Genomic DNA, 18,256 nt, shown 5'->3' with positions numbered 1-18,256 from the left:
AGGGAATGGGGTGGGAATTGGGTAGGGGCTAAGTGGATGATGTTTACATGTATGGCCACACAATTTTTTTTACCCCAATATGATGTATAAATATAATGCACCAATAAAAAATTTTAAAATAAATAAATAAATAAGTAAAATTTATGTTTAGCTTTTTTAGAGAAAAAGTCAATTGGAATCTGTATATGATGTACATTTTTAACTAAATTCTATTATATAAATAGTGAATATGAGCATGGGTAAATAAAATTTATAGATAATTTAAAATGATATGAATTCTACTTAGCTATAAAGAACAAAATCATGTCATTCACAAGAAGATGGAAAGGCCTGGAGAACATTATCAATTGAGATCAACCAAGTACAGAAAGAGAAGGGACATATGTTTTCTCTAATATATCCAAACTAGGGAGTATTAGGAATACCAGAGGAACTCCAGATAATGGAGGGAAATCCTTAGTAAAGCTAGAATGTAAGGGTAGGAGAGGAAGAAGGTTAAGGTTGATTAATGGAGGAGCTATATTAGTATATGTGTAAAAGTTTTTATCTGTGCCTATGGGTTGCAGTGTTGGACCTATTCCCTCTTCAAGGAGCCTCAAGGTCTCTGGTCTAATTTCCAAGTCTTTCATTCATTTTGAATTGACTCTTGTACAGGGTGAGAAAGTGGAATTAATTTCCAATTTTCTGCATATGGTTAACCAGTTTTGCCAACACCATTTGTTGAACAGGCCATCATTTTCCCAATGTATGTGTTTGGCCCCTTCGTCAAATATCAATTGGCTGTAAGTGTGTGGACTTGTTTCTGGGTCTTCTATTCTGCTCCAAAGACCCCAAAGGCACAAAAAACTAAAAGGTAAATCAATACAAAGGGATTGCATGAAACTGAAGAGCTTCTGTACAGCAAAAGAAACTGTCAAGAACCTCAATCGAGAGCCAACCGAATGGGAGATTTTTGCCACCTACTCCTCCAATAGAGGTCTAATATCTAGAATATACAGAGAACTCAAGAAACTCAACACTCAAAAAACAATCCAATCAAAAAATGGGCAAGTGAACTAAATAGACACTTCAGAAAAGAAAAAATTCAAATGACCAATAAATGCATGAAAAAATGCTAAACATCATTGGCAATCAGAAAGATGCAAATGAAAACTACCCTGAGATTTCAACTAACTCCAACTAAAATGGCAATCATTCAAAACACAAACAACAACAAATGCTGTCAAGGACATGGAGAAGTAGGAACTCTAAAACATTGGTGGGATTGCATATTAGTGCAACCACTTTGGAAAACAGTATGGAGAATCCTCAGAAGAATGGGAACAAATTTACCATTCGATCCAGCAGTACCACTTATGGGTATCTACCCAAAAGAAAGAAAACCAAACTACCATACTGATGCATGTGTATCTATGTTCATAGCTACACAATTCACCATAGCCAAACTATGGAACCAGCCAAGATGTCCATCAACAGATGAATGGATTACAAAACTGTGGCATATGTATACGATGGAATTTTACTCATCCATAAATAAAAAAAACCACAATTGCAGCAATTACAGGGAAATGGAACTGGAGGGCATTATGCTAAGTGAGATTAATCAATCACAAAAATTGAGAAATTAGATGCTTTCCCTAATATGCAAAAACTAGGGAGAAATGGGTCATTAGGAGGAACTCTAGATGAAAAACAAAATCCTACAGAGCAAATAAGACAACCTAACTGTGGGGATGGAAGGGGGGAAGAAGGAAACTCTCTAAAGCCCAGGATGTACTTATTCATATCATAGTCAACAACTAAGCCAAGCATGGGAGGGAGGGATGGGGAGAGAGTAGATGGGGATTGTTTGGGGGTTGGCTGGGTGATGTGTGCATGTGTCTCTACACAAGTTTTTTTTTTTTTACCCCATTATGATGTATAAATACAGTGCACCAATAAAAAAATTTTTTTAAAAGAATATGTGTAAAAGTATTAATGTAGCATGGTCAACCTGGGCACTCATTTTGGGAGGGGTGAAGGGGAATTTAAAGGGGGGAGCAACAAGAACAGTCTGAATGTATGCCATTTCCAATATTATCCACATAAAAATAAATAAATAAATAAATAAATAAATAAAATGATATTGCTGTTGATAATATTAGACACAAGTTTCAACAAACTGTTTATCAGAATTGTTGCCAAAATATAAAAAATAGTGTCTGAATGCAAACTCTCTTTCCCTTGAATTCCTGATACAGATATTAATGAGCAGAAAAGTATCTACAAAAATATCATTCTAATCCCGACATACATTCAAACCACCTTTGGAGGTTCTTACATATAGGATGCCCAGGGTCCACAACCATAGATTCTGATTCACTTAGTCTATAGTTATGTCTACACAGTGATATTTTAATTTTATTAAAAAGCCAGGGTTGAAAATTCTGGGATCTTTTATGGGGCATAATTCATGTCAACGATCATTTGGTCTAATAATCAGCTAAAGTATTTTTAAAAACTCAATGTGACACAAAGACATAGGAAAGAGTTTAATGAGAACATTTCTTCTAGTTCCAGATTTAGGTTTTATCTTTATCCTTTAACATAGAGCTATATAAGCATTTGAGGTGCTACCATTTTGGGAAAATAGAGATAAAAGATAACTTGTTACCAAGCAGTATTACCTAGTTAGATGATTAAGAGAGACAGGAAATCTTTAAGGTAACTTCTAAGATTTACATATACTTATCACAAAAATAATTCTGCACAAGAATAATTGTAATTTGTTATCCCATTCCCTTATAAAATATTATATTGAAACATTTTTTTACCTTGGTCTACTGCCAGGACTGTAATATTATATATGTCATTTTGGGGAGTTGCAGTCTCTCTATCCAAGGTTTTCGAAACTGTGATTAATCCAGAAATTTCATCAATGTTGACCCACTCTTTAGGATCATGCAATTTTTTGTATCTGTTAATAAAAAGTAAGAATAGTCTTTGGAGATATAAATTTTTTAAAATAAGCAGCTGTCTCAATTATGACAAATGCATTATTAGTATATTGTAATCGAGGGTCTTTTTGTACCTTATGCCATTGCTGTTTTTAGTTTCAGGGTCATATGCTTTGTAGCCATTGAACTTTGAGCCCACTACTGAGTTTTCTTTAATCCGTACATCCTGAGCAGCAGGACTGCATTCAGGACCCTCATCCTGGTCTTTCACTAGAACAGTAACCAGGGCTCGGTTCATGGTTATCACTCGACTTGCAACATCTCTAGCAAATGGAACTTCATTATTTACCCCAATTTCTAGGGTCACTTGATGGTTTTCTTCATAATTCAGTGGCTTTAAAATAAAGAACATGAACACAACATTAGTGTAAAACACATTTGATATTTCAAAACGTAAGTGAACTTTTGTCAATATGAACATTGGGGTATAAATTTATGTTCCTTTTTTCTCAATATTGACTTTTATGTTTTGCTAATGATAGCAATAATCCTACACTAAAAAGCCTTTGGCAAGTCATCCAAAACTTTTTTCAGGTGGTTTTATACAAGTGTAGGAAATAAATTTCTGAAATCCTCATTTTTGTGTGTTTTTGGTGCTGGGGATTGAAAACAGAGGCATTGTATCTCTGAGCTACACCCCAGCCCTTTTTAGTTTTAATTTGGAAACAAGATCTCACTAAGTTGCTGAAAGCCTCACTGAGTTGATGAGGCTGACTTCGAACCTGTGATCTTCCTGTCTTGGATTCCAGGTGTGCACCACCATGCCCAGCTCTAAAATATTCTTACATTTCATTCTTCCTAAGGAAAACAACTGTGAATCTAGAAATATTGAAAAATGGTGAAAATGTCTAACAGGCTGCTCTAAGGGTCATCTGACACTCCAGAGGGTGGTGCTTTGACTATTTACTACTGACCTAGGGGACAGGTATTTAACAATTCTTGTAAGATTAGATGTTGACTTCAACAAAGATGAAAAGGTGCAATGATTTTATTTTCTGTTTTACAGAAGAGATATTCCAAATGTCTACTTTAATTACCCTACAAGGCACTGAGCCATTTCATTTCAGCTTTTCCTTTGATCAAAACCATCCAGGTCTCATTTCTTCTCAGGAATCTAAGTTGTCTTTTTCTTGTTTCCGTCATGAATTAGTTAAATAAAACTACCCTGCTCACTACCTATGGTTATGAAAACTACATTTTTGACATTTTGAGAAAAATTTTCTTCATAGTTTATCTAATGAAAAACTCTTGTAGTAGAAACACATAGAAGTTAAATAAGTATGTCATTATTAATAGTAATCATTGTTAAATATGCAGCACAGCTCTAGGAAGTTAGGATAAATTCACTGAAATATCACACCTTTATGGGGTAGATAATATTATCACCACTCCACTTTTACAGAAGAGGAAACTGGGAGAGGGATATGAGCCAATTTTCCTAAGGGCAAAAGATATTCATTTGAGCTGAAGTTTGAAGCCAGGTAACCTGGTCTAAACCCATTTTTTAACCAGTATGTTATAAAAATCTCTCTTCTCTGCTAAGCTGCTTAACTGGTTCACAGCCCTATACACATGTTTAAATACTACCTTGATTATAATTGATTTTTAGGCAGCAAATCTAGCAAAACCTACAAAACACCATTTTCTACTGTACTGTAATATTAAACCACATTGATTCCTTTTCTGTTTACAGAAAGAACACTGAACAAAATATAAACATATAAAATTGTTTTAAACCTGTCATTATACATAGGTATTAAAACATGCTGAGATACTAATAATTATGAGTCCCCCAAGGAGTCAAACATCTCTGAATCCTAGAATTCATAAGATAAATATGAACCTTCTATTCTTTATGCATACTCCAGAAACTTTAATCCCTGTGCTTGGGAAGTGGAGACAGGAGGGTTGCTCAGGTTTTAAGAGACTCTGTTTCCAAATTATATATATAACTGGGAGTGTAGCCCGGAGGTAGAAGAGTTCCATCCTCAGTACCACCAAAAAAAAAAAAAAAAAAAAAAGAAAGAAAGAAAGAAAGAAAGAAAGAAAGAACACTAATATCTATTCATTTGATGTTGATGAACACTGTCTTATAAATGACATGTGGACATGTGTTGTAGGACTATGCAGACAGGAAGAGCAGCTCTTGGCCATGAGAAATCGATGGAAATAAAGGAAGTAGAAGTTACACTAGCAGAGATACAGCTGTGTGATCCAGAACAACTTGCTGGAGCCTGAGAATTCTGCTGGGAAAATTTTCAAGGCAACAAGTTAATATTGCCTGAGTTTCTTAAAACCCTGCAGATTAGAAATCTGGTGGGATGAAATCCCAATAACAAATGAAATAATGTAAATTTTCTTCCAACTCAGAGTATGTTTTTTATTTTACTAAATTAAAGTGTTTTCAGAAACATCCAGTTTGTGCACTTAGATGTTAACAGTTTCCTAGAAAATTTTCTGTACTGGAGATGGAACTGAGGACTCTCCATGTTGAGAATGACCAAGGACAATGCTATCCTCACTCAGGCCCATACATGTTGCTGCTGCTGCTGCTGCTGCTTCCATGGAAGAAAAACCCTGAGATAGAGATATTAGACAGATCTCAGAGAAATACTGCATCTGCTCCTTTTCTATGGTTACAGAAAAGTTATCTTTTAGAAAAAATTATAACACTACTTCCAAAAAAGTAATCCCAATACCTGGGAGGCTGAGACAGGGTGATTGCAGGTTCAAGATCAGTCTAGGCAACTTAAGACTCTCAGCAACCTAGCAAGACTGTGTTTCAGAACAAAATATTAAAAAAAGAGCTAGGGGTATTTATTGTCTAGATTCAGTCCCCAGTACCAAAAAAGAAAATAGTACATGATTCAAAATAAAAAAGGGTAAGACTAAGCAAAGGTGCTGATAAATAGACAAAGAGAGATGATTTACAAAGTAAACTCAGGACAACAGAAGTGCATTAAAGTTCTACTCAGAAAAGATCCCCTTTCCAAAAAAGTTAGTCTTTTATCAGTCAATTATCTCAAGATAATTCTCCGTACAAAAAAAGACAAAAAGGGAACATGACCCAAGGCTGCCAACCTGGAAGAACTACACAGGAACTGTAAATAAGGTGGTGCTTGAGTTAGTGTGGTTGGTACTGCAGCTGTATGAACTGTCCTGGATACTTAGGAATTCAATGGCCTGGATGAGGGAGACAAATCACCTATCCTGGGCACCTATGAATTGCAATTCATGGCTTCTCTTTGACTCAACCTCCTCATCTGGAAATGGAAAAAATATAACAGTAACCACCTGGTTGTGAAGATCAAAAAAATCTTTTTTTCTACCTCCAAGCTAAACCTCCAGACCTATTTTACTTTTTGCTTTGAAACAGAGTCTCACTAGGTTGGTGAAAGTCTCACTTTGTTCCTGAGGCTATACTTGAATGTGTGATCCTCCTGTCTCAGGCTTCCAAGTACTGGCCTTACAGAGATATAGTATGCTCCCCCTCCCGATTCAAATAAATCTTTTCAAATAATTCAAATAAATCTGTTCTTCACCTGTTATGAAGATCAAATAAATCTTTTGATTCAATTGGGTTAGTTAATTTTATACTGTTTCAGAGCATAGAAAAAAGGAAAATCAATTATTTTAATGAAACAAGAATAAAATCAATAGTAAAACTTAACAGCAATTATACAAAAGAAGAAACTAGACAAATCTCATTAGTGGATATGGATATAAATTCTAAACAAAAATTAGGAAAAAAAATTCGAAAGAAGAAAAGCAAGTCTAGGGTCATAAACAGAACTCTAGACGAAGAAGGAAATTCTAAAGATAAGCAAATAAGGCAACCTAACTGAGGAGATGGGAGGGGGGAAGAGGGAAATTCTCTAATGTACATGATGTATTTTAACAAACACAACAAAATCAATCACTAAGCCAAGCATGAGAAGAAGGAAAGGAGAGGGAATAGGGCGAAAACTGGGTAAGAGCTAATTAGGTGATGTGTGCATGTATGTCTCCACCATCTTGTACCCTATTAAGATGTATGACTATAATCCATCAATAAAAAAATTTGTTTTAATATTTTTATTGGTGTATTGTAGTCAAACATCTCAATGACATACAAGACTTCTGAGGATACAAAAGCACACATCATCCAATTACCCTTTATCAAATCCCCATCCCATTCCCTCCCCCTCCCTTAATCCCATGCTTGATTTAGTAATTGACTTTGATATATTTGTTTAAGTACATCATGTGCTTTAAAGAGATTCAATCTTCCCCCATCCAATCCTCTCTGATAGGTCTCCTTAATTGCTCCTCCATAGGGCCCTTTCTTCAACTAGATTTCCTCCTATTATCCATTTCTTCCTAGTTTTTCAATATTAAGGAAAACATCTAATTTTTTATTTTCTGTGATATTTCTCTGTGGATGCCGCATTGCAGGCTCCAATCCCACTCTTGAACACCCCGGCACTGGCATAGCCTCTCAGCAGGCTCTGATCCTGGCCTCGCTGGCCCCAGCACCGGTCTTGCCTCATGCCAGGCTTTGATCCCAGCCTCAGAGGCCCAGCACCTGCCTTGCCTTAAGGCAAGCTCCTATCATGGCCTCACTAGCTCCAGCAATGGCCTCGCTACATGGCAGGTTCCAATCCTGGCCTCGGAGGCCCCAGCACTGGCTTTGCCTCATGACAGGCTACAATCCCAGCCTCGCTGGCCCCAGCACCGGCCTCGCCACTCAGCAGGCTCAGATCCCAGCCCCAGTGGCCCCAGCACTAGCCTCGCCACCCGGTAGACTCTGATCCCGGCCTCGCTGGCTCCAGCACCAGCCTTGCCTCATGGGAGGCTCCTATCCCAGCCTTGGAGGCCCGAGAATCTGTCTTGCCTTAAGGCAAGCCCCTATCCTGGCCTCACTAGCTCTAGCAACAGCTTCAATGAAGGGCAGACTCCGATTCTGGTCTTGCTGGTCCCAGCACCGGCCCCATCCCTTGGCAGGCTCTGATCCCAGCCTTGGAGGCCCCAGCACTGTACTTGCCTCATGACAGGCTCCAATTCCAGCCTCGCTGGCCCCAGCAGATGCCTCACCCCTCGGCAGGCTCCAATCCTGGCCTCAAAGGTCCCAGCACCGGCCTTGCCTCAAGGAAGGGTCTAATCCCGGCCTCACTGGCCCCAGCACCAGCCTTGCCACCCAGCAGACTCTGATCCCGGCCTTGCTGGCTCCAGCACCAGCCTTGCCTCATGGCAGGCTCCTATCCCGGCCTTGGAGGCCCTAGCACCTGGCTTGTCTTAAGGCAAGCTCCTATTCTGGATTACTAGCTCTAGCAATGGCCTCACTGCAGGGCAGGCTCCGATTCTGGCCTCAGAGGCTCCAGCACAGGCCTTGCTTCACAGCAGGCTCCAATCCTGGCCTTGCTGGCCCTGGCACCAGCCTCACCCCTCGACAGGCTCCAACCCAGCCTCAGAGGCCCCTGCACTGGCCTTGCCTCAAGGTTAAAAAAGAAAAAGTCTACTACATAAAATTAATATCCATGATCAGCACTCCTTGGGAAAAGGTATACTGAATATATTTACATATATGCCATGACTAGGCTCTCTTTTTCATATTTTTTGAGAAAGTTTACTGGAGATCATTTATTATTTTTTTTATGGATGATTCTGGGCATGGTGGCATAGGCCTGTAATCATGCTGCTTACAAAGCTGCGGCTAGAAGAATCACAGGGTCTCTGCCAGCTTCAGCAACTTAGTGAGGCCCTCCTCAACTCAGTGAGACCCTATTTCAAAATAAAAATTAAAAAGCGCTAGGAGTGTAGCTCAAAAATAGAACATGTTGGGTTCAATCACCAGAACAACAATGATGATAATAATTAATAATAATGATAATAATTTGGTTTCTCTACATGAGCCTTGAGCAGGCCTTCAATAAGAGAAAGCTAAAGAGAAACTTTCTTTTCTTATTAATTTTTTTGTGTGTGTGTGGTACTAGGGATGGAACCCAGGGGCATTCTACCTTTCAGCTACATCCCACCCCTATTTTTTATTCTTTATTTTGAAACAAAGTCTCACTGAGTAACAGAGGGCCTCATTAAACAGCTAAGGGTGTCCCCAAACCAGTGATCCTCCTGTCTCAGTCTCCCAAAGTACTAGGATTACAAGTGTGTGCCACCATGCCCAGCTAAGAAGCAGCCTTCTAACCATGGAGCACATAGGAGCACTATGCAAGGGCTCAGCTTAGGTCTCTGACTTTACCTCCTGCAGTTGGGGTGAACTGTCCACTTCTAATCTAGGACTAATCCTTTGACTAATTTCCAGAGAACAGGGAAATGTGTGTGATGGCAGGAGGATATTCATGAACAAAAAGTGTTATAAAATGTTTACAAAATCTGTTGCAACTATGTCGATTTTGAGTCAATGCCTGTGCGCAGAAACATCCAGCTTTGAAAACTGCAGCAGGTACCTAGCAACCCTTTCAAGAGTGATAGGCCACACTCTCAGCTCATTGGTAACTTTAGCTGCCACCATGATGGGCAGAGCTCCCTCACACTGGTCTGATCACATCTCAAGCACAGGAAGATTCAGCTCTTCAGATTCAGAGTTCCCTCTAAAGAAAGAAAGATCCTTCAAGAGATGGCTGGCACAGCCCAGCCCAGAAGTGTGAGTTAGCCTTCACCAATGAAACACAGCTGCAGGAATGAGCAATGATGGGTAAATGCCCAAGGTACCTATCTGTGAGCAGATAAGTCTGAGATATATTCTAAAAGGTTCCCTGAACACCCCCAAATTTATATTTGATTAGCTTTTCATCTCCCTTCTCTTTCTTTCCCATTTTTCACTATGGCTTTCTAAACATCCAACACTGAGGTCCTTATCTTAAGACTGCTTTTCTGGGGAATCTGAATAAATCATGAACAGATAAGAAAGAAAATAGTTGGTACCATTTCCTGGTCTTCTTTCCTCTTAATCTCAATAATAAAGCTTTGTTTTGTAAAAAAAAAACAAAAAAACAAAACAAAACAACAACAAAAAAAAACAGCTGGCCCTTGCTATTTAATTTTAGAAGACCATATTTAAAAGGACTGATATAGGGAAAAGTTTGATATTGACTATTTGCCTATGGACAGAATTTGCCAAATCTTAGCACTTGATCCCTGAAAAATTATTACAGAGAAACAACTAGAAATAAATTTATGTAACAAAGATGCTGCTATATTATTATTGACATGTAACTCTCCTTTATGTAGCGAATGACCACTATACCTAATCACAGGATAACATTCTATTTTATTCTGATCTAAATATATAAAACCAATGTCCTTCCCAAATAGATCCCACCCTGTCCTCAAAAACCTGAGCCCAGAAGGTAGAAGTACAACTAAACATAAAACAAATAGAATGAAGAATATGTTTATTCAATACTGTCTGATATAAAGATACATTTCAACCTCAAAATTACCTTTGAAAGGATCAAATACAAGGCATATATTCTAGAAAGAATAAAAAGAATATAGGGTTCTAAATTATACTGTGTAAGGATTTAAGAAGCCAGGCATGTACATGCTTCTGATTCTGGTACTTAGGAGGCCAAACAGGTAGATCACAGGTTTGAGTCCAGCCTCAGCAGTTTACCAAGACCCAGAAACTCAGAGAAATACTTTAAAAAAAAAAAAAAAACGAGTCTGGGCATGGTACTGCATGTTTGTAATCCCAGTACTTGGGAAATTGAGACTGGAATCACAGGTTCATGGCCAGCCTGGGCTACTTAGTGAGGGGCTTTGCCACTCAGTGAGACACTGTTTCAAAATAAAGAATAGAAATAGGAATGAGGGTATAGTATAGCTCCAAGGCAGAATTCCCTGGGTTCTATCTTCAGTTCTATCTGGGTTCTACCGCAAAAAATAAATAAATAAATAATAAAAAAAATAATTCGGGTGTGGTGGTGCACACTTGTGGTCCCAGCATTTTGGAGGCTGAGACAGGAGGATCATGGATGGCCTTGGCTACTTAGTGGAACCCTTTGCAACTTAGTGAGACCCTGTTTCAAAGTAAAGAATAAAAAGTGGGGCTGGGGTTGGAGCTTAGAGGTGGAATGCTCCTGGGTTCCATCCCAGTACCTTAAAAATTAATTAATTAATTAAATAAATAAAAAGGGCTAGGGGTGTAGCTCAGAGGTAGGACACCTCTGGTTTCAATTGTCAAATACTGAAAAAGAGAAAAAGTATTGAATGAATTGAGAATATATCTTAGAGGAGCAGTTTCCAAAGAATTATACAGATTCTAGATAGCAATATAGGTAGAACAAGGACCAGAGGCATGGAGTTTAAGTTATTCAACTTGCACACAGTATAAGTAAGCACTGCTGAGAATCAGAACTTTCTGAATATGGGATGGGATGCCAGTGGAGATGTAGAGATCCTTATAATAAAGAATCCTTATAATAAAGAAAATCCAATAAAGAAAGCATACCCTAGGAGACAATAAAACTTATAGAAGGAAGGCAGGCCTTAAATTGGAATGGGAACAGTCAGACTAAATAGGTTTAAAATTGTCTTTGAACTTGCAGAGTCCTTGATCTGAGGACTATTTGATTAAACCATTCACTGATGAAAATATGTAGTATTCCCAAGTTGTTCATTATTCATTGTTACTGTACCTTTACAACACACAGAACACCTTCATTAGTTGCTTTGTCTGTAGTGATCTTGAAGTGTCCATTTTCATTTCCCTTTAAAATGGTAAAATTGGCCCTCCAATTGGCAGTGTTAATTAAATCTTTATCATCTATAGGTATTCTTAAGATTTCCACATTATATTTATTTTCTTCAACCGAAGTTTCATACTGAAAGAAAATGAGCTCATTAAAAATTTGCTTTAAAAATCTTCCATAAAGTAAAATGCTCAAAAGTAAAATACTTCAAAAAGTCTCATTCTTACAGTTTCTACATGGATTATTTTAAACTATGAATCACAAATAATGTTGTTTCATTCTCTTTAAGTATTCTCTTTAAGGGAAAGAACTTGACTACCAATAAAGACTCTGTATTGGCCTTTAATAAGAGGTAGATGAGCCAGGTGTGGTGGTGTACACCTGTAATCTCAGTACTTGGGAAGCTGAGACAGGAGGATTGAAGGTTTGAGGACAGCCTCAGCAAGTAGTGAGACCCTCATTAACCTAATGAGACCCTGTTTTAAAATAAAAATAAAAATAAAAACAAAAATATGGCTGTGGGTGTAGCTTGGAGGTAAAATTCCTATGGGTTCAATTCCCAGTACCATGCGCAAAAAAATAATAATAATAGTAAAAGGTAGATGATATAAATACTAATATGACTAAACAAAATAAATATATGCTATCTAAATTTTAATTTATTTCATAAAATAAATGTTTCAAAGCATGGCAATGTACTAATTTCTATTAAATAGCAAAACAAGAGAGATAGGTTTTTGTATACTTATAACATTTATATACTTACAGCATTTTGTCTGAAAGTAGGTGCATTGTCATTTGAATCTTTTACTGTTATGACACATGTTGATGTACTATCCAATCCATGATATTCACCATTCATGTCTTGAACTCGCATTATCAATGTATATGTGTCTGTAACCTGAACATAAAGCAAGTGATTACTTAATCTTGGGTACTTGTGTTTAGATGCATAAACAAAAGCTCAGTACACTCTTCCATTTGTGTGCATCTGTGTTTTTACTTGATTTCCAAATTTTAAAATGGGGTAAGAATTTGGTAAGTAAATTACAGACATTCTAATAGACTTACGCTTTAGTGGGTAACAGGGAAAAGTTTTGTGGAAGTCATAAGAAGCGCATAAATCAGGAATATTGGAGTTATAGAATAAAAGGCCTTAAAAAGATTGAGCATAATTGGGAGTGAGCTAATGAAGGGTCAAAGCAATCAGTTGAAGAGTTCTTACAATAATGTAATACAGGTATCCCAAACCTGAGGCAGTAGCAATGGGGGCAAAGAGAGGCAGAAACAAGAAAGTGATCTGGGAGTTAGAATGACACAGAGCTTGACAGTAGGTTCTATATACAAGTTAAGAGAAAAAGAAATGATTGAGTCCTGAGCTAAGATGACCTGTCTGCGTAGGTAGACAGGACTATCACCAATTAACATGAGAGATGCTGAAAAAGAAACCGTTCTGTGAAGGTACGAACACTGTAGAGGTTGGCAGGAAGGGTGAAATATAAATTTCATTTTCCATATACTGAATTATATGTGCCTAACATAAATCCAATGAAAGAGATCCGTAAGTACCTGGGTCTCTCTCTCCACACTCAATGGCAAGAACATGGTCAGAAATACTGTCCTGGGAGTCATCGGTGTATGGGCAGTGGTTGAAATTATGGTGGCAATCGAACTGTCCAGGGGAGGGACAGAATGAGGAGGGCTGAGGACGTGGAACAGCAGCATTTCAGGCAAGAAGAAAAGAAAGTAAAGCCAAGGGCATTAAAAAGGACGGACAGACGAGAGCAACAAGAGGAGAACCAGAAGCCCGAGGGAAGAAATAATGTTAATAAGAACAGTGACAGACAGGACCTAAGGTGATTGTGGGATCTTGCAGTTCGGAGGCCGCTGATGCTCTGCACACAGTGGGGAGAGGGAAATGATTTCATCGTGTGTGATATACTCATCATTATTACCTCTCTCTTTTATTTCACTACTTTTTAGCCACCCCTTTTGTGTGATCATTTTTCATCTCCTATTTCCCGCTCTCGTGCCTTATTCTTCTTTTCACTTGTCCTCCCTCCCACATTGGAGATTAGTATTCCCTCCATAAAATGTCTCTCAGACTTCAAGACTCTCTGTTATCCTGTTTCTTTCTTCACCTAAACTCACTTTTCTCATCTCCTTTGTCTATTTCTTTACTTCCTGTCTGGTTTTCCACAATATACAACACTGTGTTTACCACAAAATCACTTTGGATATTTTTCCACCAAGTAAGACAACATAGGTTTGGCCTCCAAATTGTAACATGAGTCTTATAATCTTAAATTATTTAATGTCTTTTGTTTGTGTGTGTGTGTGTTGTGTGTGTGTGTGTGTGTGTGTGTGTGTGTGTGTGTTTTCCTGGAGACTGAACCCAGTGGCATTCTGCCTCTGAGCTACACTCTCTTCCCTATTTTTTATTTTGAAACAGGGTCTCACTAAGTTTCAGAGGGCCTCACTAAATTGCTGAGGCTGCCCTCAAACCTACAATCCTCCTGTATCAGCCTCCTAAGTACTGAGATTACAGGCTTGTGCCACCACATCTTAATTATATTGTCACTTTTGAGCTTTCTTATATTAAAATTATAATTATGTGCTTTATCACATAAATAGTACAACCTCTACAAAAATAGGATAGCTACAAACTTTGTACTATTTTCAAAGATTCTATTTTATAGATTCTCATAATTCTTCTCTTTTACTTTTGGCATCAATTTCTATTGATTTCTTTTTTAATCATATCTCTCTGAGGCATATCAACCCATTTATGTTATTCTACCTGTAGTGGAGGCCATTGAAGTATTCCTATAAACCCATTTTATACACCTAAAATCGGCTCCTTTGTCTTAGTAATGCCTGACTCCGAGTTATATAAAAGCAAATGGGCCGGGCGTGGTGGCGCACGCTTGTAATCCCCGCGCTTGGGAGGCGGAGACAGGAGGATCGCGCTGGTTCGAAGCCAGCCTTGCTGGTGTAAGAGACCCTGTTTCCAAATAAAAAAGTTAAAAAATAGGTCTGGGAGTGTAGCCCGTGGAAGTGTATCCCGGAGGTAGAAGGGCTTCCAGGAACCCCAGTACCACAAAAAAAAAATAAATAAATAAAAGCAAATGGACAAAGAAACAATAATGACAAAAACCAAGATTCAGTGACATAATCTGACTTGGACAAGTCAGTCTTTCTGACCATCGCATTTCTCTTCTATGGCCTGGATAAGACAACTACCTAGTCAAACAAGGAAATGATAAAGACCAAATAAAATGTTATATAAACAATATGAACATAAATTACTATATAAGTGACAATATGCTATCACTATCATCCAAATAATGTTGTAGATTTTAATAATTCATCAATTTTGTTTCAACCAGTCCTTTTTGATTAAAAAGTATATGCATCTAGCCGGGCGTGGTGGCTCACACTTGTAATCCCAGCATTCGGGAGGCTGAGACTGGAAGATCACAGTTCCAGGGCAGCCTCAGCTACTTGAGGCCCTCTGCAACTTAGTGAGACCCTGTTTCAAAATAAAGAATAAAAAATAGGGCACGGAGTGTAGCTCAGAGGTCGAATGCCCCTGGGTTCCATCCCCAGACCCGCAAAAAAAAAAAAAACTTTTTTGTATATGCATCAATAATAACCAAAATAGGGGATTAGGGCAAAATCCATACTCAAGAAACATGCATTTTCTCTTACTACTCTACATGAGACTTGAACCATTTACTGACCAGGAACCAATTGTCACACATAAAAAAATATTCAATAATAATTTTCATAATAAATATTTTTCTTACCCCTTCTAAACACCCATTAAGCTATATTTCTTTTCATTATTGCTCCATGTGCATAAAGAAATATTGTAAGAAACAGAAAAAATACAAAAACTTCTCATCACCTTATAACTAATAAAATGAAATTTTTATAATGTATAAGATACAATATTTCAGTAAGTAGGGCAAAGGGGGTTCAAGCATTGCCATTCTGCAATGGCATTTTGCAGAATGTAACAGGTACCTCTCTGTCTATGTGATGAGACACTGTGCTGATCACGCCTGTTCTGGGATGTACAGAAAAGATCCCAGGTAATCTTGGTTTCTGCTCCACAATGCTGTACTTCAGGAGTGTATGCAGCGTGTCTGGTTCATCTCTGTCTGTGGCACAAACAACTCCCACTGTAGTACCTATGCATTTAAAAAAAAAAACTTTTAGTTTTCAGAATTGCAAGATATTTTGAGAAGTATCTACACATTTCTAATTTTAGCCATGATGATGGAAATTTAATTTTAAATGTATTTCTTACCAGAGGCATTGCATCTTTAGGTAAGACTAATGAAGATGACTTTGAATGTATACTAAAAAAATTTTGATGCTTAGAATCAGTTATACTTTGCTCACAATTCAAAACATTTAATAGTAAATATAAAAAAATCCTTTAAATGTCAATTAAGAATAATTTTAATGCATATTCTTACACATTGCAATAAAGCCTTGCTGGAAGAACAGACCATGTCTTCTGAGTAATTTAGAAATTTTAAAATTGAACTTTAGTACCTAAATCAAGACCTATTGGGGATATGATTAGATTTATGGTCAAGTTGACCTTAAGTAGCCCAGCTGGCCCCCTCAGCTAAACTTTTGATTTTATTAATTTTCTTTTTCAAAAGCCATAAGTGATCTGATCTACTGATGTGGTGTGATTCAAGTATCCAGGGTTGCCGGGCGTGGTGGCGCACGCTTGTAATCCCTGCGCTTGGGAGACGGAGACAGGAGGATCCCACAGGTTTGAAGCCAGCCACTCTGGCTTAAGAGAACCTGTTTCCAAAAAAAAATATAAAAATAGGTCTGGGAGCGTAGCCCGGAGGTAGAAGGGCTTCCAGGAACCCCAGTAACACCAAAAAAAAGAGAAAGTATCCAGGGTTAATGGAAGCATCAAAGTATTTGCCCTTGCTTCTCTACTACTCCTAAGGAAAGAAACAAAATCCCTTCTCAAGTTTTGAATCTCAAAAGCATTCTGACACTAAAACAAATCTGAAATTCTGAAGAAAGAAAAATATGTAGCAGCCATAAAATTGTGAAGCTAAAACAGGGTGAGTCATCGAATATAATTATCTCCTTTTACAGATAAGAGAATGGCAAGATTTCTCTAAAATAATCCACAATAAGTGACTTCCATGCGTTCCTACAATGCATTAATAAAAGACCCTACATGGGAAACACTGGTTTCCTATACTGTGTGTGTGTGTGTGTGTGTGTGTGTGTGTGTGTGTGTGTGTGTGTGGTACTGGGAATGAAACCCAGGGGCATTTTACGTTCTAGCTATACCTCCATCCCTATTTTTTATTCTTTAATTTGAAACAGGGTCTCACTGAGTTGCAAAGGGCCTCACTAAGTAGCTACAGCTAGCCACAAACCAGCGATCCTCCTGTCTCTGCCCCCCAAAATACTGGGATTACAAGCATGCACCACCACGCCCAGCTTGTTTCTTATACTTCAAACTTAAGATTTTTTATTTTTTAATTGTACACATAAGCAATAAAAGGACTAACATTGGTGACATCAAATTATCAAGTACAATATTTTAAAAGCAAATATAATATTGCAGTGAAGACTAACTTCAAGAGACCTTAGTAGGAAAGTTATCACAGCCATCCTTTATAATTGAATCTACATTCATTCAACCTCATTGTGGCATGGTTATTCTTCATATTTCAAGTGTCAAGCTATATCCTGAATGCCACATTTACAGACAAAGTAAATAAATACTTTGGATGAGAATGAGTGTTTAGGATGGAGAACCTGTGATTTGAATTTCTTCAAAGTAATTCCACTATTCACTCTAGTAAGTTGGAAGTAGTAAAGTACTTGTTTTAAGAAAAGAGAAAAGACAAAACAGAGTTCTAGGCCAGGCCCAGCACTTGGGAGGCTGACAGATGAGGATCTGACAGATGAGGCTCACAATACCAAGGTGAGCCTCAGAAATTTAGTGAGGCCTTCATCAACTTAGTAACACTTTGTTTTAAAATTTTAAAATATATATATAAAAGGCTGGGTGTATAGCTCAGAGGTGGAGTGCCCCTGGTTCAATCACCAATGCCACACACACAAAAAAAGAACCCTAAAAAATTGTGTCCTGAATGGATATAATTTAACACCTCTCTAAACAAAACTCCTTAAAATACCTATACTTCTTTTTAGCTTTATTTTTCATCCTATCTTGGAAGTTAGGATAATAATAAACTCACATAATGAGAAAATGAAATTCAATATATAAACCAAATGTGGTATAAAGCTTGAATAATGTAGTTATATAATATGAGCATAGTTACATAATGTAGTTATATAATATGTGATAACATAGTAAATTCCCATCATTGACATCGCTGACAATGTAAACGTTTCTGGAATACCTGATAAGATACATGTTGGTTAGAATTGACAGGAGTAAGTATTTTCTGATAAGTGAATACTAGTGCAGTGTTATCCCAGGATTACCTGGTCATGAACATAAAAAAAATCTTCAAAAATGTACACAAATAAATTTAACCAAGAAACCAG

The 18,256-nt window shown here is 37.6% G+C and overlaps 1 protein-coding gene across 1 annotated transcript in view; it reads right to left on the bottom strand.

Moving 5' to 3' along the window:
- DSC3 (desmocollin 3) overlaps nt 1-18,256 on the bottom strand; it is a gene marked incomplete at both ends in the record, with an annotated part of 47,574 nt that overhangs the window by 12,703 nt on the left and 16,615 nt on the right. Inside the window, 5 exons of the mRNA XM_080714706.1 lie at nt 2,814-2,956; nt 3,071-3,330; nt 11,633-11,818; nt 12,453-12,587; nt 15,716-15,882. Coding sequence (XP_080570832.1) covers nt 2,814-2,956; nt 3,071-3,330; nt 11,633-11,818; nt 12,453-12,587; nt 15,716-15,882 — 891 coding nt within the window. The remainder of the gene's footprint in view (nt 1-2,813; nt 2,957-3,070; nt 3,331-11,632; nt 11,819-12,452; nt 12,588-15,715; nt 15,883-18,256) is intronic.

Source organism: Muscardinus avellanarius (genome assembly GCF_963383645.1).
Source record: "Muscardinus avellanarius genome assembly, chromosome: 17".
Classification (NCBI taxonomy): domain Eukaryota; kingdom Metazoa; phylum Chordata; class Mammalia; order Rodentia; family Gliridae; genus Muscardinus; species Muscardinus avellanarius.
This window is presented reverse-complemented; position numbering and strand designations above follow the sequence as displayed.